The 24083-nt window shown below is 41.3% G+C and overlaps 2 protein-coding genes across 3 annotated transcripts in view; both read left to right on the forward strand.

The window, feature by feature from the left end:
* XRN1 (5'-3' exoribonuclease 1) overlaps positions 1 to 1837 on the forward strand; it is a 45376-nt gene extending 43539 nt beyond the window's left edge. For both annotated transcript variants that reach the window (XM_068145222.1, XM_068145224.1), the window contains exon 45: positions 1751 to 1837. The gene's annotated coding sequence lies outside the window, so the exon portion shown is untranslated. The remainder of the gene's footprint in view (positions 1 to 1750) is intronic.
* GK5 (glycerol kinase 5) lies at positions 311 to 23718 on the forward strand. The gene is made up of 16 exons (XM_068145232.1): positions 311 to 458; positions 1751 to 1844; positions 4213 to 4288; positions 5260 to 5353; positions 6062 to 6193; positions 7690 to 7765; positions 8979 to 9040; positions 9126 to 9199; positions 9954 to 10014; positions 10626 to 10752; positions 11826 to 11930; positions 12768 to 12853; positions 14670 to 14773; positions 16541 to 16600; positions 19771 to 19904; positions 22580 to 23718. Exons 1-16 carry the CDS (start codon positions 327 to 329, stop codon positions 22714 to 22716), a joined length of 1554 nt encoding a protein of 517 aa, XP_068001333.1. The 5' UTR covers positions 311 to 326; the 3' UTR covers positions 22717 to 23718.
* The last annotated feature ends 365 nt before the right edge of the window (positions 23719 to 24083 follow it).

A 24083-nucleotide genomic window follows, 5' to 3' on the forward strand; every position in this document is an offset into this window, starting at 1 on the left:
CCTAGCTCCGAAAGAGCCATTGCCGCCGGGAAGCCCGCCGCCCCTCGCTTCCCCTTCGCCAGGAGCAGGTGCCGCTGTTCCCACCGGAGTCGACGGCACGCAGCGGAGTCCTCAGGCCGCTCTGCCCGCGGCAGCGGCCTCTGCGGCGTCAGCGCCAAGGTGCGGCGGCGGTCGGTGTTGGGCGGCCCGCCCCTCGCCACCCCGCAGCCCGCGCCCAATAGGCCGGCCGGGCACCCGCCCCGCCGTGGGGCCGGGCGGCGAGGCGGAGGTTTTCTGGCGGGCGGGCTCAGGCCGCGCCGCACTGGGCGATACGTCCGCGGCCGGCGATGCCGTGCGAGCAGCAGGAGAGCGCCGCTGCCCCCGCGCGGTACGTGGTGGGGGTGGACGTGGGCAGCACGGTGCTCAAGTGCCACGTCTATGACCGCGCGGCCGCCGTCAGAGGCTCCAGCTGCAGGAAGGTGAATCTGTGGCGCGGGAGTCGGGGGGAGAGCAGTGGAGGGCGCGGTGCCCTTTTATGGCTGCCAGGCCGAGAGCGCGCTCCGGGTGGGGATCGGCGGGTGAAGACAGCCTACGCCTGCGGGCTGGGCACCTCTGACCCAAGGCTCCGCGTCCCCACCGAGTCCCCGGAGGCGGCGGGAAGCGTCCGCTGGCTCTTACCCAGCCTTGCTTTTTGAAGTGCGCGACTGTCCCTTGAGCCGGGTCGGATGGAGACGACTTTTCGAGGATTCTCAGACCAACCTGGGTGAAATGAAACCCGCAACCCAGTTGAGAGCCCTACGGACATACCACCGCTGGCACGCACTCCGTTGCGGCTCAGTGTTTGCTGCCGCCCACCTTTCCCTTTTACCTTCGCTTTAGGCACCTGTCGACTGGTCGTTCTCCAGACTGAAACACTTTAGTTAGTGGAGCGTAGCTGAGACCGGCGTAGGGCTTACCTTTGCATCTGAAAGGAGGCTGTAGCGAGATGTATGTTAGTCTTTTCTGAGGAACTAGTGGTAGGATAAGAAGAAATTGCCTGAAATCGCACTCGGGGAGGTTTAGCCTGGATATTAGGAGCAATTTTTTCCAGAAAGAGTGGTCAGGCGTTGGAGCAGGCTGCCCAGGGGGGAGGTGGAGTCACCGTTCCTGGAGGTGTTCAAAAAACGTGGACATGGCACTTCAGGACATGGTGGTGTTAGGTTGAGAGTTAGACTTATCTTAGAGGGCTTTTCTAACGTCAGTATTTCTGATTCAGTGTCCTATTATGGAAGATGATCTCCAGAATTAACTTTTTTATTATTAGTTGTCACAATGGAAGGATTGTAGCAAGAGAAAATGTGAGAAATCTGATGGATTTTCAGAGTTGGAAGGGGGTGCCCTCAGTGGAGCTGACTCTCCCTCTTGCTGGAAGCTCATCTGACAGGTGATTCCTGGCCTGCTGTTGACCAGCTCAGAGACATAGACATTCAAGTTCAGCAGCAGAACAGTCTGCAGTTCCTGGGGCTTCAGGCTTCTTGATTCATTCCCTCTGAAGAGAGGTCTTTCAGAGATCATATACTTGTATTTAGCTGTGTTTGAAAACACTTTTGTTTCCTCTCTTGCAGTAGATCAGAACATTAAGAAAGAAAAAAACCAAAACCAAACCCCACAACCCCAAACAAACGAAAAAAAAAACCCTAACAAACTAAATCCAAATGTATTTGCACAAGCATTTAGAAGAAGGCTGGTTTCTGTGAACTATGTAACAATGATTTGTATGTTTTGGGAACAGGTGGAATCGCTTTATCCTCGTCCTGGCTGGGTTGAGTTAGATCCTGAAGTGCTGTGGAGTCAGTTTGTTGGTGTAATAAAAGAGGCTGTACAAGGTAATGGCTTCTGAATTTTGAGAAGTTAATGAAGTCTTCATCAAAATCTTTTACTTTCCCCTCCCCTTTTCTGGATACCACTCTGACTGTGCTCTTACACTCTACAATTCCCACAGCTTTCCCATTATATCAGCTACAGTGTTCTATGATCCAGTATGGATCACCTTCTGTGCCATGCTGATGCTGTAGTCCTGTCAACAGCACACCAACTTGCTCTCTCAGAATGCCCCAGCCTCCTTGTCGTGTGTGTGCATGTCATACTCCTTCCTTCAGTGCCCAGAGTTCCTCCTGTTCAGCCCCTTTTGCAGGGCGGTCTCCAAGTCTAGCTCTGTCTCCAAGCCTGGCTGGAGACAGCTTCTCTTGTCTGTTCCCTTGGAAGGCAGGTGAGGGGACAGGGAAACTGAGTATTGCCAGGTATAAGCTGAAGCTGAGTATTTCAGACTCTTGGTCTTGTTTCCTCAGAAGCCACAACCAGTGTGTCACAAGAATAGCAGTGCTTTGTTAAGCCTTAAAGACCTTACTAGTTTCTTCCACTCGGGGGGACAAATCAGGAAGCAAGATCTCTTTCAGCTAGTTTAAAAAAGGGAAGCTTCTCTTCTGGCCAAACTGTGCAGTGGTAAAGTAATTTTTAAGTGTTTGTGTAACGCAAGTGAACATAAGCTCATGCTAGCAGAAAAATGGGTCCCACCTTCCTTTGTACAGGGATGTCTCAAGTTTACAGCCGTTTCCTGAGTCACATCTCTCTGTAGTTGTTTATGCCAGCAGAGCTTCGCCAATGTTTGTGCTGCCACAAGAGAGGGTGTGGTAGCAGGAGCAGGAATGACTGGCAGCAGCGTGAAGGCATGGGAGCACTTCATTTTATAGGGCTTGTAGAGCTAAAACATGATCCCACGTGTGACTGGTCAGTACTGCCTAAAGGTGGAAACTGCTTCTAACTGCCTGACCCCACTCTTCTTTCTCATTCTGGTACTGGTTCACCCTTCCAGGAGACAGCCTAGCTGGAAAACGTCCATACTTCTGTTTGTTTTTCTTTTAAATGGAAGTTTGCTCTGCTCACATGGGGTCAAAAGAGCATGACTATTGAAACAGGAAGAGTGATGGGAACGTGCAGGTTGTTGGCTTCACCTGTTTAGACCGAGCTGCTATTGACAAAGAAGTACTACTGTTCTCAAGCCACCCACTCCTAGATCCTCCTCCCATACCGTCTTGTACCAGCTGTACCTGTGCCAGGCAGTTGGTGCAGGTAGCCTTGCGAGAGCAGTGGCTGACTTTTCAGCTGACTCAGGGCTGTTAGAGCACTGCCTGCCTGAGCGCAAAGACCACGCTGAGGTGGTGAAGCATGTGTGGAGGTCAGAAGGGCAAGATGTGGCCTTTCTGTACGAAGGTCAGTCCCATAGTTGTCACTCAGAGGCTGTGAGTTGGAGAGTGCAATATGTGCTTACGCAGATGACTAACTTTGCACATGGAAATTAGCCTATACGAGCAGGGCATACTTAAGCTGAGATCTGTTTGAGTAGCAGGATTCAGAGCCCATCAGGGTAATGGCGCTTTGGACAAAATAGGTGTCTGTTTAAGTGGAATTTCTTAATATAGAGTTGTTTCACATAATTTTGTTTCTGGAATTATGCATGGAGGTTACTTGGGATGCTAACCAGAGCTACTTTGAAAATATCTGTGGCCATATTTATTTACAGTTAGGTATGTTAGAAAAAAATGTTCTGTAACAGTTATGTGAAAGGAAGGTTTAACAGCAAAATTTATGTGTATCTGAGTGTGCATTTTTATACTTCTGAATTTGAACTGTATTTTATTGCATTCAGTGGTACATAGTTTAAGCAAATTTGTTCTTATGATTTTGAAATATTATTTAGGGTGAGACATAAAAAACCATGGCATGTTGACATTCATCTCCTTGCTGTCCAGAGAATCAATCTAGTTTTGCTTCTTTATGGAATTACTGTCTATCAGTTTTTAAAGGTCCTGCTTCTGTTTGTGTTTTTATTCACATTTATCCATGTAAAATCCATTCCTTAATTGATGCTATCAGTCATGTAATCTGCCTGCCTGCCTCTGAGATTGTTCAAGGTAAATATGAAGAGGCCTTTCAGAAGGGGGAAAGTCTCACTGTACCGTAATTGTCTTTGTAAAACATGTAGGATTGTTTACCGGCTTTGGAATCAGTTGTGCGGGTCAGAGTTCTCTATTTCACTGTTCTAGCCCCTTAGTTGGGCAGTCTGTAGAGATTTATATTCTCTTATTAATTTCCTAAGCATTTCATAGCTTTTGGAGTTATATTGGAAAAGGTGTATATTTGTTTCTTCAAATGATTCTTATTTTTTCTGTGCATGTGGTTTGACTTGGGCTTTAGCTGCGGGACTTCACATGAGGCAAATTGCTGGTCTGGGCATCTCGACACAGAGAGCAACTTTCATTACGTGGCACAAGTATGTATGTTGTTTGGATTGGTATTCATTTGTATTCATAGCCTGGAGGGAAGCAGAGCATAGAAAAGTTGAACTTGGTCAGGTCACAACCTGAAAGCAAGAAACATCGGTCACTCTTGTTCTCTTTTGTTTGCACAGTGTGGTGGCTTTGCCCTGGCTGGGGGCCAAATGCCCACCAAAGCCACTCTAGCACTCCCCTGCTTAGATGGTCAGGGGAGAGGAAAAAATATAACAAAAGGCCTGTAATAAGATACAAGCAGTTTTAATAGGGCAAAGCAAAAGCAAAGGCTGCGCATGGAAGCAAAAGCAAACAAAGATGTTATTCTCTCCTTCTCATCAAGCCAGACAATGTTGAGTCACTCCCAGAAAGCAAGGGTTCAATACGTGTAAGGATTGCCCCAGAGGACAGACGCCATCATCAAATGTTCCCTTTTTTCACTCTTTCACACTTCCTTCTTTCACTCAGCTTATATATCTGAGCTGATGTCATATGGCATAGACTGTGTCCCCTCCCAAGATCTTGCTCACCCCTCAATGTACTCTTGGGCAAAGCACAGCCTTGGTGCTCAGGTCAGCAGCAGCCAAAACGCTGGTGTGTTATCAACACCCAGCTACAGCACTGCAAAACACAACACTATAATGATGCTCTGGGGAGAATTAACTCTACCTCAGCCAAACCCAATAGACAGAGCCACACCTTGGAGCAGTTCAGAATGGTCCTTTTTTGTTTTCATGCTATTTTGGAAGAGATGGATGCATGCATGTTTGTTAAATTCTGGTGAGAAGCCTCACACCCAAAATGTCCATGTGCCTATTACAGGTTCCTCAAATCCACCGGGAAGATACACACTTGTTTTAGGAATTGCCCTAATGTTAAGTGTCATTGATGGAAAATGATGAATGATGCTGAACCTTTTGGACAGTGTATGTTCTGTAGCTTTAAATGGGAATGTTCAAATGCTGTTTTGCAGGAAGACAGGGAAACCTTTTCATAATTTCATAAGTTGGCAAGATGTAAGAAGTGCTGAACTTGTGAATTCCTGGAATAAGTCCCTTCTGTTGAAGGTAAGGCTGTGCTAAGCTAGGTACTGCTTAGATGTACTAGAATAGTTTCAGTTTTATGAAGAGTAATGCATGTAATACTGCAAGTGTTCTGTTAACAGCTTCATATGACATACTCTGGCTTGAAAACATTTAAGTGAGTAAGATCAGTGTAGAAGACAGTACTAAGAAAAAAAAGGCAGTACTGGTAGCTTGAAAGTAATTAATTATGGGGAAAGATCTGTAGGTCTAGCACACTTCTGGTACTTTTTTTTTTTGGTACACTCTTTGTTGTATTAAAATGTTGCATGTGCATGTTAACACTGCTATGGCATAGATTGGGGATGTAGGTAGTTCTTGCTTGGCAGTGTTTTGTATATTTGGGGTTTTGTGGGTTGTTTTTTTAATGTACTCTTTGCTCAGATTACCTATAGAAGGTATGTTTATCCTGCTCATGGCTTGTGCTTCGTAGCTTTAGAAAAGAAAGCTTTGCTCCAAGCAGAAAGAAGCCAGCTCCTCATTCATTCCATAACAAAGCTGCATGTATTTGAGCTTTGGTATTTGTTGTGGGAAGGCCATCTGTTGAAATCCTATGTAAGGATTCCCTAACAGAATTTCCGCTTTCTGAATCTAATCTCGTATCAGCAGCTTTCATTTGTGTTGTCATCCTTTAAAGAGAAACATTTAAAGGGAGTCATTAAAAAACAAGTAACTCCTTTTCTTTTGAAACAGGTAATACATATTATTTTTACAGTGCTTCATTTCTTGACTGGGAGCGATCGCTATTTGGCACCAAGTTTTCTTACTTTTTCAACACACCAAACTTCTATGAAGTTGTCATGGGTTTTTAAAAACATATATGAGGTAAGCTAAAAAGGGAAAAATAGTAACTTTCTTGAATCATCATAATGGCTAATGACTTTCATTTAGTTTTGTCTTGCTTGATCTTTTCCTCTGAAGCATCAGAATGAAACACTTCTGTCTGTGTTAATGTTCGAAGCCTGTCTGCCACAATATCTGCTTATGCTTATACAAATTTTTCCTCATCCTGGAAATGTACAGTAGAAAAAAGTTTTCTTTACATATTAAAAAACATAATCAGGTAATTTCACTTTAATTATACAGTTAGTAATTGCATTTTGTTTTGAAGTTGTTTGCACTCTAGTTTTACATAACAGTTGTATTTATTTTAAGCAAGCAGTCTTCCCATTCTGCATTATTCTGGTGTTCGCAGCTTCACAAATAATGTCCTACTGGACAAGCAAACACTGCAGTTTTATTCTGCATGTTTTGGTAGTGTAAATTGGGAAATACTCATAAAAAATTGCACTGGAACAATCTAGTGGATTCATGAGCACTGCACTATTTGTTGCTGTGTTCTTCACTCTAAACATTATCCTTTTCCTTATTTCTTCCTATTGTATTTATAACTTTAGTAATTTTCTTTTCTATGTTAATTTCAAGTTATTTTTGAAGGAAATAGACACCATTGATTTGCTACCTCCTGTAAAGACACCCTGAAATATGCTGAGTTTTGTCTGGCATTTTTCTGTCACAAAGCTAATGGGAAAGTGACATGCAGTTTTTTTTACTGGCATGTTTTGCCAGGATGTGTTGGAAATAGGAGGTGGGAATTTTGGGAATTATAGCAGCTTCTGAGTTTTCAGTCTGAGATGAGCATTCTCACATGTTTTGTCAGGCACTGATAATTGAAACATGCACATATCAAGCCAAGAGGCTCAAAAATTCCTGTCTCTTAGTTGCAGGGAATAATGTATTTGGTCGTACTTCAAGTGAACTAGCTTGTGTATTCTTTTTATGAATTCTGGAGTTGTACACATCAGTTAGAAATTAGATGCAACCCAAATATCCCATTTTTAATGGGGAAAAAGAGCTAAGGTAAATAATATTCTGGACTCCTTGCAGACATTATAAAACAGAAGACAATAGCTCTGTCTTTATTGTCAAGCACATACTTTAAATTGCTCTTATTTCTTCTATTGATACTTTAAGTGCTGTATGCATGACCTTGTTTTATTCATTCACCTCTCTTTTATCACTTCTGCAGTTCTGAGTATGAAGCTTCCCTTCCTAAGGCTGTGATGCCACTACAGATTTATTAGTTTTCCTTAGCAGTAACTGCAAGAAACTGTACTTTCTCTCTGTTAGGAGTATGAAGTGTAGGGTAACATTACTTACATAGCCAGCTTGCCCTTTTCTAAAAAGAAAATAGCAATTAGAGACTTTATTTCTGGAGATGTTATCTCTAATCATGAAGACAACGAGGAAAGGAATAAGGAAACTGGTTCTTGATGGTGCCAGGCTATAAATACTACTTTTGTATGTGTATTTGTTCCCAGGCTGAAGAAGCTGCCAGAAAAAATAATTGCTGCTTTGGAACAGTTGACACGTGGTTACTGTATAGGCTGACTAAAGGTGAATTTTACAGTTCCTCTTAAATCTTAGTAAAACTAACAGGAATCCAAGGCATGTTCATGACTGCCATTGATACATTATTTTTTGACAATTTATGATTTTTTTTTTTTATAATTGGTAAACATTGTAATATATTTACTGTTAACAAACAGAATAAAAACAACAAACTTCTGAATTAAATATTCTTTGGACCTGCCTGGAAGGGTAGTCAGAAAAGCTTGTCATGGCTTAAGTTGAATATCTGCTGCTGTTACTCAAACCATCCTGCCTCATGCCAGCGTCAAAATGCAAATGCTGGCACAATGCTGCACAGTATTATGGGGATTGAAGTTCAGATTGCAACATGAGAGGCTTCCTGTTCCGGTTGCTTGTTCTGGGGTTTTTTGGTATTGGCTTTTTTTCTGCAGGGATGGTGGGAGCAGTGGGTAGCCACTGCTTTTCTTTGTGCTTTTTTTTTCTGCATTTCACTGTGCTTTTTCTGCAAATAGTCTAAGCTAAGGTGATCATGCACTGTATTACATAAATGCACAATTACCTTAGCTAATAATGTTACCACGTTTATTCAGTACACTCCCATCTCTTTATCTCATAGTTTCATAGTTTCATTCAGGGTTGGAAGGGACCACAAGGATCATCTAGTTCCAACCCCCCTGCCATGGGCAGGGACACCCCACACTAGATCAGGCTGGACAGTGTGTTACTTTACCCTCACTTCCATGTTGTGGAGCAAGCAGGTTAGCCTGTTGGTTTTGCTTTAAACCGTTATAAAAGGATATAGTTATTCAGTGTATTCAAGCTTTTAAGCATTTAAGATTTGAAGAGTACTTCCAGAACTGATTGGCCATGATTAAAGAAAAGCACCTGTGAAAGCAAAAGAACAAAGAATTGTTACAAATGCACAAGACGTTTCTGTTCTGAGGGCTAATGCCCGATAGGTTGGATAGTGGTGCAGTCAGTGTTTTGCATCTAGTCAAACACTCCAGCTCTCTTCTAACTGGTTTCAAGGGGGTGAAATTAGGTAATTAATATCTACACATTACAGTGAGTGGCAGGTAAAGTTTGTGTGCTCATTCATCATTATGACTTCACCTGTAGACACTCGGTCTATATTTCATGGGAGTCACTGAGATCTGTAAAGCAAGAATGTATTTAAAATGACCCTTAAATGGCTGGATATCTAAAATCCTCCTTTCTTCTTTATTTTGTATGGTAGGCTCTGTGTATGCTACAGATTACTCAAATGCCAGTGCTACAGGTGTTTTTGAGCCCTTCACGGTACGTGCAGTTCCAAAAAACCATGTTGTTGCTGTTTAGTAGCTCTTGAAGAGTTGCTGACATTTCTGCTTTTTCTGTATTTCAGAAATGTTGGAGCCCCACTTTGTGTAATTTACTTTCTATTCCCATGTCTATTTATCCACCGGTGAAAGACACAAGGTAACTATGAAGGCATGTTCAAAAGAATACCGTAACTGTCAAATTAATTGTTTATAGAAAAATGCTATATAACCTACACAGGCAGAGGAATATAGTTAAAGATATTTGCCCTCCCCCCCAAAAATTTTGTGTGCATCTTCTTTTTAACACTACATCCAGAATTTTACTATCAGTATTTCTTAAAGTGATCATTTCAAGGCTTTCTTTAAAATTTGTCTGCCCCAAATACTTGAATTGATAGGGCCACAAGAGTGAGGACTGGAAGAGCTGCCATATGAGGAAAGGCTGAGATAACTGGGTTTGTTCAGCTTTGAGAAGAGAAGGCTTAGCAGAGACCTTATTACCATGCACCAGTATTTAAGAGGTGACTACCAGGAGGTTGGAGACTCCTTTTCACAAGGAGTCCCATGGAAAAGATATGGGGAAATGGGTACAAGTGACTGCTAGGGAGATTCCCATTGGACTCCAGAAGAAAATCTTTCCCCATGATAAGTCAAACATTGGAATCTTCTCCCAAGGGAAGCAGTGAATTCCCCTATATGAGTCAGTTTCAAGACTCAGCTTGACAGGCTGCTGTGCCATCTCATTTCAACTAGAGTATTGATTATGATGGCTGGGGTGCCTTCCAGCCTGTGATTCAGTGAGAACAAATCTGTAGCATTACCTTTCCTATGTGATGCAGACTTAGGCTTTACATGTGTAGACTTCTAGGTCAATTAGCGTTGTGATATTTCTTCATAACATTTGTTTTAAGCTTCAACTTTGGATCAGCTGATTGTGAAATATTTGGGGTACCTATTCCAATAATGGCAATGGTGAGTGAAAAGGTTTTCTTACTTAAATCTGTATATTTGTACCCTTATTTTTCTTATATAGCTTTGGTTTAATTCTTGCTTGTTTATCGAGTATTCTCTATTTCTCTTCTGTGATGTTACTACAGTAGAATTTGTCATTGAATTTTTTTGTCAAAAAAAAACTTATCCAAAAAATGTTGAAAAATTGAGCATGGAATAATGTACAGGAGATGCAGCAGGAAAAAAAAGGAAGGTGAGCCCTCAAAACACCAACTTTCTGTTTGGGGGAAGAGGATTTCAAACCAAGCTACTCTGTTCTACTCCCTGGGATTGCAAACGCCCTGTCAAATACTAAAATACAAAATACTTCTTAGTTTCATAGCATATTTTTAACTCTTTCAAGCAATACTACAGGTCTTCATGTTGTATCCAAACCTGGCCTAATTTGATTCTAGTGATAAATTTGTTAGAATGGCCTGCAAATACGTAAGAAATTTTGTATGAGTCCCTCAGTACCCTTCTGAAGGGTTATTTGTATTCCAAACATGGAAGGGTTTGCAGTGCTAGTTTAAAATCTAGCAGGTAGGTTGGTGGTTGGTAGCTAACTCCTGTTGTTTTTGTTGTTATGGCAGGTAGCTGATCAGCAGTCAGCTATGTTTGGAGAATGCTGCTTTCAGCCAGGAGATGTTAAACTGACCTTGGGAACAGGTGGATTCTGGAATGTGAATACTGGCCGGCAACTCTTTGCGTCACGGAGAGGTAAATTTGGGCTTTAGAGTATTTCGCATTACTTGACAGCTGTTAATGGTGAGGATACAGAAAGGCATAAAACAGGGCTGTGTTTTTCCTTCTGTCTTCAGCTGTAGAAAACCAGCTTGAAGGAGTTTTCAGAACAGAAGACCAGATAATTTGTATTGTAAATGTCAATCTTGGTTCTTCTGAAATGCGCTTCTCAAGAAGTGAATTTGAGTAGCATCAGTAGGAATTGTGTTTACTACCTGCAGCCCTTTGGGGTTTTTCCCTTTTTTTTTGTTTGTGTGTGTGTTTTCCCTCCCTCACTTGTTCTTGATGGCAGTATTATACAGTACAGAATTAGAGAAAAAGGGGGTTGTACCTCTGGCTTCCACATCAGAATGTTCCAGTGGATTGTGGTTAGTTCCTCATCTTGAGCCCTTGTGCTTTCAAGTACCCTGCAGTGAGATAATGCAGGATCAATAACAGTACTAGTACTTAGTATTAGTTTTCTTTTAAAAATATTGGAAATAGCCTCCCCAGTATGTTTCAAGGGTTTAAAACTTTGTTATTCTGAATATCTGTGCTCTGTCAAGCCTGTTAATTTGTCATAAGTGGCTACTTGTCAAGAAAGCAACAGTTGATACTGATGTAAACTTGCTTGTGCAGTCTGTCTCGTTTTCCATGATTTTGGGAAGCCTACAGTTTAAAATGGGAGGGGTGGGGCTTGCCAAGAGGACAGGAAACTTTTTGCCAGCTCAAGTCTGAAAGCGCAGATGGCTTTTTCCTTTAGCTTAAAGACTTTTTTATTGTTTTTTTGCTAAATTATAGTGATGGGATGGGGTTTAATATTATTTTTTTAGATTAACTTGGGTTTAAACCTTGTTTGAGTCTCTTGTAATGTTGTCATTACACTTTTAACAGTAAATTTAACCACCAGTGACTTCTAGCTTGAATTCTTTGCAGGAATTGAAGAAAACCGTTCTGTGGGTGGTTGGGTTTTTTTCAGGGGTGGGGCAGGGCTAGGCTTCAATATGTTTTTCTGGAAACATTTAATTTCACTAGATGTTTGTTTGATTGCTTCATGGAAAATAATTCAGGTCTGTATCCACTGATTGGTTGGAAGATTGGGGAAGAAGTTGTTTACTTGATCGAAGGCTGTATGTCGGACATTGGCACTGCCATCAGATGGGCTCAGGATATAAGTAAGTAGTTCTTTAATTTTGTAAAGAGTGAAATATATTGCTACTTAAACTTTTTTAGGGGGTTATAGTTAATGTTATTTGGCTTGGGTTTATTATCCATAGTTGAAGAAACTAGCCTACATGTTTTTGACAGTGGAAAATGCCCAGTCTCATTAGTAGGTTCTCTGGTAAGTGTGTTTTACTGCAGGGAGCTTGGTTTTCACATCTCCCCTTCAGGCTCTGCTGTCAGACCCTCCAACCTATTGAGGCTTTTATTTTCCTGAAGCATTCTACTTCTCACTTGCTCTCTCTTGAGCACAACAAACTTCCTGATGCTTTCTTTTATTCCTTTAACCTGGTATCCAGACTTGAATAGAAATGGTGTAAAAGATAGCTGTCTAAAGTAAGAAATGTGCTATTTTAGAGCATTTGGATGCAGATTTTCAATTGAGGAGAAGCACAGAAATTAGCTGTTCATTACATCTGCTTAACATGATTGTAAATTCGGTATTCTATAAACGTTTGCTGTAACGCTCTTAAGAGATCTGTAGCTGTACATCTCTAATAACAGGTTGGAGTTACATGAAAATAATGTGAAGAATTTGATTTTTAGAAGTATTGGCATTGTTTATGTTGCTTCGTGTAGAAGTGATCTGCCTTTTGGCTGTGACGTATGTAGCAAAAAGATTTGCACTGCAGTTTAATAAAAGACTGAAAATACTAACTACACTGTAGATGTTCAAAACCAGTGATTATCTATTGGACAACTGTTTCAGGTGTTTTAATAAACCATTTATTGTCTCTATATCAAGCAATTGAAGTAAATAATGAAAGCATATCACTTATGCATACTTACAGATCTCTTCACCAGTGTAGAGGAAACAGAAAAAATGGCATGGAGTATTGTTGATTCTCAAGGTGTTTGTTTTGTTCCAGATTTTCAGGTAAAATTATTAGTAATAATATAATTGAGAATATATTTTATAATATCTGAGTTAAAAACTTTAACTTTTGTATGTTTAAACTTAGTAATTTGCATCTATCTAAGCACCGTATTTATTCTGTATTATTCGGGTTCTTGTCTTCTATCCCTTACCACAATGTGTGAAGATCACTGTCATATCAGGATGCTTAAACACCACTCCTCCAGGAGGAAAAACTCTAGGAAATAAGAAAATTAACTTCAGTTTTGCAGAAGGAGACCTGTGTGACAGATAAACTCCATTACTTGGCCACAGTAACTCAGCAATGCCTGCAGAGACAGAAACCAATCTTGCCGCTTTTCAGCCTCCTGCAGAGCCTTCACTGAAACAAGATTTTTTTTTAAGTGCTGTTCTAAAAGAATTAATTTTATTCTGCCTCTCTTCATCACATAGGTTATAATTCATCAGAGTATTTAAACATACTGAGCTATGAGCAAGATTGCAAGCCCTGGTGTTACAAAAAGCATAGATAGTCTTATTTAGACACTTTTCCTGGGAGTAATCAAACTGAGTATGGTAGGCTTCTTTTCTGTTAGAATTCCTAGTGATTCATTGCTTTGAATCTATGTCACCTCATCACTCTGTGTTTCTAAAAGTTGTTTTGATGGTTTTTTTTGGTCTTTGTTGGTCTGCTGTACTCGGTTTGATAATTCCTAGGACTAGTGGGTTTTTTTCTAAAGAAATTTCACATCTTTAACCTTACCTTTGTGAAAGTCACAGAATGGGAGGGGTTGGAAGGGACCTCAGAAGATCAAGTCCAACTGCCCTGCCAGAGCAGGATCACCTAAAGCAGATCACACAGCAACACATCCAGGTGGGCCTTGAAAGTCTCCAGAGGTGGAAGCTTCACCACCTTTTTGGGCAGCCTGTTCCAGTGCTCTGCCGCACTCAAGAGGTTCCTTCTCATGTTTAGATACAACTAAACATGTAAGACTGTATTGATTACCTCTTGTCCTATCACTGGGCACCACTGAGAAGAGTCTGCCCCAGTCTTCCTGAAACCCACCCCTTGGATATTTGTAAGCATTAGTAAGATCTCCCTTCAGCCTCCTCTCCTCCAAGTTAAACAGGTCTAGCTCTCTCATCCACTCCTCATATGAGATGTGTGGGCCAGCAAACTAATACTCAGTGATAAAGCTCACCAGAGGGGTGGAGAGGAGATTCATCAATTGATCCTTCAGTTCTCGGGGGGGGGGGGGGGGGGGTGGGGAGAACCACAACTTGATGGCCATTAGAATTTTAGTTGGACTTTATCAGTGTCACTGAAAACAGGCTGTAGTAGAAACTAATAGAAAGTACTGCCGTCCTTCTCAGTGTTGCTTTTAAAGCTCAGTTCATCTTTCAGCAGTTCAGGAGTGTTTAAAAAAATAAATACTGTGTGTGAAATCTCGATAGAGAGCAGCAATATTAGTGTGCCCTGTCCTAGGCACTTGAAAGTGTACACTACATGTGTGTTTAAGAGAAGTCATACGCTTCAGTGTTGTTTAGTATGTCGGATTTTGAAGCCACTTAAACCTTTTGCTGGTGAAGCTAGTTCTGTGTACATATATATTTAAATGTGGATATATATGTATACATATATTCATTCTCTTGACTGCTCACTGAGTTAGCTAAGATAATACTACCCACTTCTTACCTACTGTTTTCAATTTTCTTCTCTCACTATGCTGCCTGTAATTGTCGTAAGTTACTACTCTTTTTTTTCTTATTATCTGACTCCTTTCTCTGAAGCCTACCAATCCCATTCACTGAACTCATGATGAAATCTTTTCTGCAGGTTTCTGTGAATGACTCTGTTCTTTGTGCCTCTTTCATGGGGCTGAAACCTTCCACCACCAGAAACCATCTTGTACGAGCTATATTGGAATCTGTGGCTTTCCGGTACCGTTTGCTTAATTATCTTGCTTATATTTTCTGTTTCCTTTTCTTTTGATCAGCTGCGTTAAATGGCTCCATGGATTTCTGCAGCTTGCAAAATAGCAATCATAGCAGTCCATTGCTGTTACACTGAAAAGGAGCTTTAGATGCTTCCCTTTTTTTCAAGAACACTTTGCAGATAGACTCATGTACATTTATTAGTCCAGAGTTTTTCTTAAGTAACCCTGTAGAGACTATTAAATCACATTTGTCTTCTGCATGTTATAACAATGATTCCTGTCCCTTTCTATCCTGTCAGGGTTTTGTAGAAAGCTGTAGCCCACTGCAGCTGTGTTTAGAGTATACCTGAAGCTGTAAATCTTGTATTAGCTCTTTGACTAAAGTTTGAGATGTTAGTGTTTCATTGAACATGGTAATTGGAAACTTAAACATCTTTAAAGATGTAAATGGACAACAACTTCCAGATCTAGCTGTCGGCATTAAGGACATTACTGCTAGTAACTGGTGATTAAGAGCACCTGCCCTGTGGGAATGGGCTGCAAGAGGTGGGTCTGTTAGTCTGGAGGAGGCTCTGTGGAGACATTATAGTGGCCTTCCAGTACCTGAAGGGGGCCTACAAGCTGCGGAGGAACAGTTTACAAGGGCCTGTAGTGATAGGACAAGAGGGAATGGCTTTGAGCTGGGAGAGGCAAGATTTACACTGGAGATTAGGAAGAAATTCATTACAGTGAGGATGGTGAGATGCTGGAACAGGCTGCTAAGGGGGGTTGTGGATGTCTTCTTGCTGGAGGCATTCAAGGTCGGATTGACCAGTGCCTTAAGCAACCTGGTCGAGTGGGAGATGTCCCTGCCCGTGGTAGGGGAGTTCGGAACTATATGGTCTTTAAGGTCCTTTTTAACCCATACCATTCTATGATATCACATCAGTAGCTACCTATGGGACAGCTCAGTCTGGCCTCACAGACCCACCCAGCATGCCTCCAATTGAAGCTGAATATGGTTTAACCCAGGCTCACGTTGCACTGTGGGCAATTAGGGAGTACTGATACGATTCCTTCCATCCAGTCTCCAGCTCTGCTTTGGGTGTCATGTCCTCCTTACAAATCAAAAAGGATGTCTGGGGGAAGGTAACATTTGGAATTGCTACAGCTGTTGCTAATGCATTTGATTCCCTGTGCTGTAAAAGGAACATGAGACGCAGTAATTTCTGAACTGAAGTGTGCATCTCATGAAAACAGGGACACTAAGAACCTGAGCAAACACCTAACCACTTAACTAGGAAAGGGTAGAGGTCGCTTGTGTTTGTTTTTTCTCCCATTAAATGAAATGGTTTCAGAACAAATCAAACTTGCAGCCTTCAGACATAGCCTTTAAAGAAGAACTAGATAAACTCAGATTAACACTTATATGTCAGCCTTCCTCACTCTAAACCACTCCTTATATCAAGGATTGCATCTTGTCTGTGGAAACCTATCACTGGTTTCAGGTGAAAAAAAAATACACCTTCTGCAGTCACTTGCTATAGAATGGGCTATGATTTAGCCATGTTTGTGCCTTCATAATAATGTATAACAGAGACCAGTTTCAGTCTTTTTCGTTTTTTCCTTTGTTGTTTTTTATTTTGTGCACTGTGGAAACAGCTACTGCAGCTGTTCTGACAGAAATGGGGCTTTTTTTGCATTGTATTTTACTTTCTGACTATGTAGATACTGGCAAGACTTTATGGAATGTATAATGCTTAATTCAACTAAATGTTTGGTTTCTTTAAAGCAACAAACAGCTTCACGATAGCATTGTGCAGAAGGTACACATTCCTCTTCAAACTATTCGGTAAGTTCCTTGTTACTCTTGAATTTGACATACAGGAGTTGAATTTGAACTTCTGTTACTCGTTTTATCTCACAGGAAAAATGCTGAGAAATTGCTGGATGATGTTTAAGTGAAATGGCAATGTAACTTAACTGGCAGTAGAGTTTACCTCCAGAAGGATTGGAGGTGAGCAATGGATTGCTCCAATTATTTTAAAAAGAGAAAGAAAAGAAAAAGGCCAGTTCATGTTTTCAGGTAGCACTAGACTACATGTTGTAATACCTTCCATAGAGGTCATTCTACCTTTTTGTGTCAAGTCTCTCACAGACTGTATATTTTTGGAAGACATCAGTTAAAACTGGATCTTTGATGGAAAGAGAATGCCTATTTTCATTGATTTTTGTTTTGCTCTTTGAAGCAAATCATATCTAGTGAGGTAACTGTGATCCTTACAATTTGCTTTCCACAACGTCTTGGAAGAATTTAGCTGAAATATGTATTGCTGATAGGTACTTTGTTTGAACATGAGTAGTCTTAGAGCCACAAGCTCCCTCACACTGAGAAAGCTGTCCCAAACTTCTGGCACCCAGGAGTATCACAGTATAACTAAGGTTGGAAATGACTTCGAGGATCATCGAGTCCAACCCATCAACACAGACCCCATGACTAGACCATGGCACCAAGTGCCACGTCCAATCTCCTCTTGAACGCCTCCAGGGTCGATGACTCAACCACCTCCCTGGGCAGCACGTTCCAATGACAAATGACTCGGTCAGTGAAGAACTTTCTCCTCACCTCAGGTCTAAACCTCCCCTGGCGCAGCTTGAGACTGTGTCCCCTTGTTCTGGTGCTGGTTGCCTGGGAAAAGAGGCCAACCCCCTCCTGGCTACAACCACCTTTCAGGTAGTTGTAGAGGGCAATGAGGTCACCCCTGAGCCTCCTCTTCTCCAGGCTAAACAACCCCAGCTCCCTCAGCTTCTCCTCATAGGGCTTGTGTTCAAGGCCTCTCCCCAGCCTTGTTGCCCTTCTCTGGACATGTTCAAGTGTTTCGATGTCCTTCTTAAACTGAGGGGCCCAGAACTGGACACAGTACTCAAGGTGCGAGTCTTCATGATAACATGATCAAGAACAGAGGACAGTATTCCCATCCCTCTTGTGGCTTTTTCCCTTTTACTCATGGAAAGGAAGAAATAGACTGGCAGGCATGTAGACAGAAATGAAATCATACTTTTGAGTAGTGGAAGAAAAGGGAAAGTACAAAGAGGGGGGAGGTAAAAGTTTCTGTCTTCTGTCACGTGCTGGTAAGCAAATGTGAAGGAACAGCCAGGCTTGAGGCTCTAATGAAGAGGAAAAGATTAAAAGTATTGGAAGTTTTGATTCCGTAGGAAGTTGGGTTTTTTGTGCACACATTAGCTTCCAAAATTCTAGAAGTTGTTACTAAGGCTGCAAACTGAAAAACAGGAAGTGTAGAAGTGCTGCCCAGGGAGCATTTGAATTCTGATCCCATTTATATTGTGTTACATTCATTAATATAAAATTTCTGTTTCATACAGTGACTGTAATTAGTTAACTACCATCAGTAGCAGTGCAGCTTGAAGATTAGCATCAGAAGATAATGAGATACACTTAGTGGGTTGTAAACTGCTCTCCCATCCTTTGATTATTTCATTGTTGTTGGGTTTATGCCATAAATATGTTCATTCCTTTTTTAGGTACTGTCCTGTATCCCTCATTTCTTCCCAGACTGGCTCCTACAAGTTCCTATAAAGAATTCATTTTTACTAGCTTTCTACATTCCTATCACTTCTCTTTGCCTGTCTCAACACCATCAAATAAAGCACAGAGAAGGCACCCTCAGTTTTAGTCCTCATGTCTTACATTGTAGCAGTCTGCAGCAGCCTTTCCAAGGATAATCCTGGTGGTTCCTGCAGTCATAGTATCAGTCATGGAACGTCACCTGTTCACTCGTTCTGTGAAATGGCACATCCCTAGTCAAATAGCACTTGGGAATTTTGGAGCCAGAAGATGCACTGTACAGATTGAATCTTCAAAATATCTAGCAGCAAAATGTGACTAAATATAAAACTGAGTGTTTAGCAGTTTTGTTTCTTTTTTCCCCCCTTGTAACTTGAATCAAATGGATGTCTTGTTTTTGCAGAAGGAGGAGAATGCATGTCACTAGCACTAAGAGAGGGACTTTGCCGGTTAAAGGTTTTTGTGCTATAATGTAGAGGTGGTAACCCTGCTTAATTGTGTGTACAAACAAGCAAAAGACTCCAGCATCACCGGGTGGGCATTCTCCCCTGATTTTAACTTTCAGAATCAGCCAGAACATTTATGCAAATGTTTTCTGAGTCATCATGTAGTGATAGAAGATTTCAGCTGGTATATTTGAATTAAGATTTCTGAGCAACTGTTAAGTTTTATTTACCAGTACTTTCCATAGTAATAGGTGTCTTGTTCTGTGTTGATAGAGCAACAGATCTGTACCTGGCTGGAACTGGAGTACAACAGTGTTGTGAACCAACCTCTGACAATTCAAAGATTGCTTTTTGTTGTAATTAAATTTTGTTTGCAAGAGGGATTGCTTTGCACCACTAGTAATCATTCTCAGATGATTAAAGATGAGCATTGATAAGTTCTACTTTCCCCCATTAATAGAGTTTCTGACTTGATGAAATCAGGAAAATAGGTAGATGGAAGCCTCATTCTCATCTTCCCCATAGAAAGGAGCAAACATGAAGGCATTTTACTAACTAGTAGAAAGATTTGGTAATAAGGAAAAAAGTACTTTTCCAGATTTGAGAGCACTTGAAAAGGTTTGTTTAACTTAATGGCTTTGACTGTTGTCATGCTGTGATAACTGGGTGAAGGTTCTATTATAAACCATAACATTTCAACCAAGGTGATGGATAGTTTTAGAATATACAGATTTCAATGACAATGAGTCTGTCCTGTGTCCCTGTCTGTCTCCCATTCCTCCTCCAGTTTATAGGCTTTCTGTTGTTTTCTTTTTCCTAGGCACCTTGTACTGGCCTCTAAATTTGCCCATAAAGTGGGATTGCATTTGTGCATGAGTGACATGAAGACTTACACATAGGTGTGAAACACCAGAATTTGTTTTGAAATGTGGGCAAAAAGCATTTGAACTGAACGCTTTTTAACAACTGCTTCTTCCCTTTTCTCTGTAGAGCTGATGGAGGCGTCAGTAATAACAGTTTTGTCATGCAGATGACATCAGATTTAATTAATAAGAGGATAGAAAAACCTGCAAATGCAGACATGTCTAGTCTTGGTGCAGCTTTTCTAGCAGGCCTTGCTTCAGGTATGTATATACTTAAAGGGGGGTTGGTTTTCCCTTCATAATGTGGGTTTGTAAATACAGAGACAAAATAAGACAATGCCTAACTTCAATGAATTGTAAAAACTCCCCAAATTACTACTTCAGGCATTTTTGTGGGAATCCAAGGTATATAGTGTTTGTTTCTCTGTACAGTGATGTGTATCTATGTACTTGTGTTTGATGGGCCAAAGAATTAGATGATTATGTCATACACAAACCAGAATCAAGGACCTTATTTGCATTTCATAGAATCATTAAGAGTGGAAAACATCTCTAAGATCAAGTCCAGCTGTCAGCCCAAAGTGCCATGTACACATGTATCTCACATACCTTCAGGGGTGGTGATTCCACCTCTCTAGCCAGCCTGTTCAATGCATGATTACTCAGGAAAGAATTTTTTTCCTAATATCCAAGCTAAACCTCCCATTGCACAATTTCAGGCCATTTCCTCTTTTTTCTGTCACCTCATACTAGCAAGAAGAGACCAACCCCCACCTCACTCCATCCTCCTTGCAGGTTTTTGTAAAGAACAGCGAGGTCTCCCCTCAGCCTCTTTCTGTACCCTTCACCAGCTTTGTTGTTCTTCTCTGGACACACCCCAGCACCAATATGTCCTTCTTGTAGTGAGGGGCCCAAAACAACCCAGTATTGAAGGTGTGGCTTCACCAGTGCTGAGTACAGGGGAACTGTCACTGCCCTACTCCTGTTGGCCACATTTTTCCTGATCCAAACCAGGATGTTGTTGGCCGCCTTGGCCACCTGGGTACACTCTGGCTCATGTTCAGTCGGCTGCCAACTAGATTTATCTCTGTTGACCGTTTACTCTCTGGGCTTGGCTGTCCAGCCAGTTTTTAACCCAACAAAGAGTTACGTGTCTGAGCCACAAGCAGCCAGTTTCTCCAGGGTTTGCTGTGGGAGGAGACAGTGTCAAAGACTTTAAGATTCCAGGTAGACACATCTACAGTCTTGCTCTCATGTACTAGATGAGTCACCTGGACATAAAAGGATTTCAGGTTTATCAAGCAGGACCTGCATTTCATGAACCCATGCTGGCAGGGCCTGTCTCCCTGATTGTTCTTCATGGGCTATGTGAGTTCACTCAGGATGAACTATTCCATAATCTTGCCTAGTACCAAGGTTGGACTGACAGGTCTTTAGTGTGGGTGAGTGTCACATTGGCAAGCCTCCAGTCATCTGGGACCTCTTCCTATTAACTAGGACTGCTGATACATGATAGAGAGTGGTTTGGCAAGCTTCTTCACCAGTTCCCTCAGTACTCCCTCAGTCCACCTCTAACAACCATGTCCCCAGTTTGCCAAGTGGTCATATGCTTGTTTAGTTTTACATAAATGGTGACAGTGAGTGCAAAAAGTCTCTGCATGCATGTGTGTGAAGTTCATTGACACATAGGGGTATGTACTGCTGAAAAAGAAAGAGGTGAGCCCTGCCTTTGCTGCCGCCCTCCTTGACCCCAGACTCTGCATCCCTTCCTATACTGGCAGTGCCAGCAGTGCTGCTGGGTGAGGGTGGGCCGGCCACCTGAGAGGGCAGCTGCTTTGCTTATGTGCAGTTGTGTCATTCCTGCTGAAGCTGCATCCTAATCTCTATGAACCCGGTCTTGATTCTCTAGAGTATTCACAGAAATGAGCACAATGCAAGTACAAAATAAAATATTAGCAGGGGGGGAAAAAAATCTAGCTCTACTTATACAGAATTGGTTTATATAACTGACCAAACTTAAACTACAAACCACCAGTAGTTTTGCCTAATATCCATGTACAAAATAAGTTTCCATTAATTAAATTGCTTTTCTATGCAAGTAACACTACTGGAAAATAAAAACTATGTGCCTCAGTCTTGCTCAGCTATTAAAACTGCAGGAAGGCTGCAGGCCTTGGCAGATGGGAATGATTCTCTAACACAAATCAATCTGAATAACATCAGCTATTTTCTGCCATTTATGCAATTTTTAATACAGTAGGAAAGCAATAAATGCTAAATCTTGGTTTCTGTGGCCCTTTTTATACTGCAGGTCACTTTCAATATCTGAAGGGGACCTACAGAAAGGCTGGGGAGGGACTTTTTGTGAGGGCTTGCAGCGGTAGGACAAGGGGAAAGTGCTTTAAACTGTAGCAGGGTAAACTTAGACTGGACATTAGGAGAAAGTTTTTCACAATGAGAGGTGAAATACTGGAACAAGTTGTCCAGAGTTGTGGTTAAATGTCTCCTTGGAGACATTCAAAGTCAAACTTGATGGGGCCCTGAGGACCCTGATCTGGATGGAGATGTCCTTGCTGACTGCAGGGTGGTTGGGCAAGATGACTTTTAAGGGTCTCTTCCAACGTGACACACTCTGTGATTCTTCATTTAGAGGGACTTGCAGCTAAAAGCACTATGTGGATAAAACCTAACTTCAGTATAATGGAACTGTTCCTTGGAAACAATCCGAGTTAAGATGCGCCGTTGTCAGGATACCAAAGAAGTGGAGGCTATTGGAAAAGAGTTCATTATGTTAGAACTATGCTTCCCTCTTAGAAAGTTGTTGGTTGAGTAAAGAAAAGCTGTCATGATTTCTTACTGTGTGTCAGCTTTGGACTGCTTGTAAGTAACTCAGAAATAATATACTTGCAGTTGAGCTTGAGATTTTCTGTTTATAGGATTTTGGACTGACAAAGAACAACTAAAGAAGCTGAGGCAAGTAGAAGCAGTTTTTGAGCCCCAGAAGGACTCAGAGGAATACAAACCTGCTATGGATACTTGGCTGCAAGCAGTGAAACGCTCCCAGCACGGGTAGAAATGGGCATTTTAGTTCAAGAATTTAAATGTTTTCATTCATATGTATATATAAAATCTCAACAAGACACTAAAAGCCATAACTGAAACTTGTGATGGTATATATATGGTTTTACGCTACTTCAGCTACACTCCTCCTAGATTTCTTACCCATGCCATAGTGAACTTTCCTGTCACCCCTGTGACAGCTGTAGTCCAGCTGCAGAATTTGTGTCTCTTCAGCAACCTCCTTTGGGTGGCCCAGCTGCTTGAATCCTACCATGTACTTGACAAAACGGGGAGTTTTTTTCCTATGATGGGTTTTCTACTGAGAAACTCGCCACCCTTCAGATCTTTAAAGTGTCTGGTATGTTGGTCATCAACACGGAGGAAAAGGCACATACACATTCCCCAGGCATTTCTAAGAAATGTAAAATGATTGCTGAGGGGTGACTTATCAACTTGATTTTGTACAAAGATACTTGTAAGTAACCTGTTAGCACCTTTTGGTTGACTTTTTAAGGAAGCAGTTGACCCAGCTCTGTGATAATGTTTGTGTGCACTAACCCAAGATGAAATACAAAAGCAAATAGGGTTTCAGTATGCCATTAAAAAAAAAAAATCCAGCTGATGGTTCTTAACCTAGCTTGTAGCTTAGTGGTAGAAAAAAGGGAAATAAATTCTAAAGAACAAAAGCTACATTATCTGATGTGACAAATATAAATACATTAAAAGTAGTTACAGGTACTCTAACTTGTAAAAATCTGTAACATTAGTATTTTCAAACCCATTGTTAAACCCTGTTATTATTAGTCAAAAAGGAATTTTAAAATCTTCTATTTTTTTAAACCATGAATTTTATATTTTTAAAACAAATTTTAATGAGAGAAATGTCTAGATAATTATTCCTGTGTGTTTGTTAGTCACTAACCTTAAATTACCGTTTTCTCAGGAGTACGTGTAAACTGGTGTAAAAGATGTGAGATGATTAAAGATGTTAATTTCTGAATACTGTCAAATCAAACTGTGGGTGATTGTGTTGCACAGACAACAGAGACAAGAAACATTTATAGATTTAATATTGAAGAGGGCCAAAGCATTATCATTGACTTCTCATGCTGAAACTGGGAAGGCTAAGTCATACGCCGTTCAGTTTCTTTCACAGTCATCTACCATGAGCTGGAGCATCTACTCTAGCTGTGTTCTTCAAACTGGATCTCATTTGCCTGTCACTATTGGCTTAGATACCATTTTTCTTATTCCTGTGGTACATTTCATCTTTTGACCTGTCGTACATCTTGCCACTGTGTGTTTTATTTGTTGTTTTTTCTGGGTATCCTTCAAGTTGCAGAGACCATTCTTCCCTGAGCCTACTTTAATGGAAATCCT

Source organism: Melanerpes formicivorus, unplaced genomic scaffold, assembly GCF_026170545.1.
Source record: "Melanerpes formicivorus ecotype bairdi unplaced genomic scaffold, bMelFor1.0.p_v2 SCAF_12, whole genome shotgun sequence".
NCBI classification, from domain to species: Eukaryota; Metazoa; Chordata; class Aves; order Piciformes; family Picidae; genus Melanerpes; species Melanerpes formicivorus.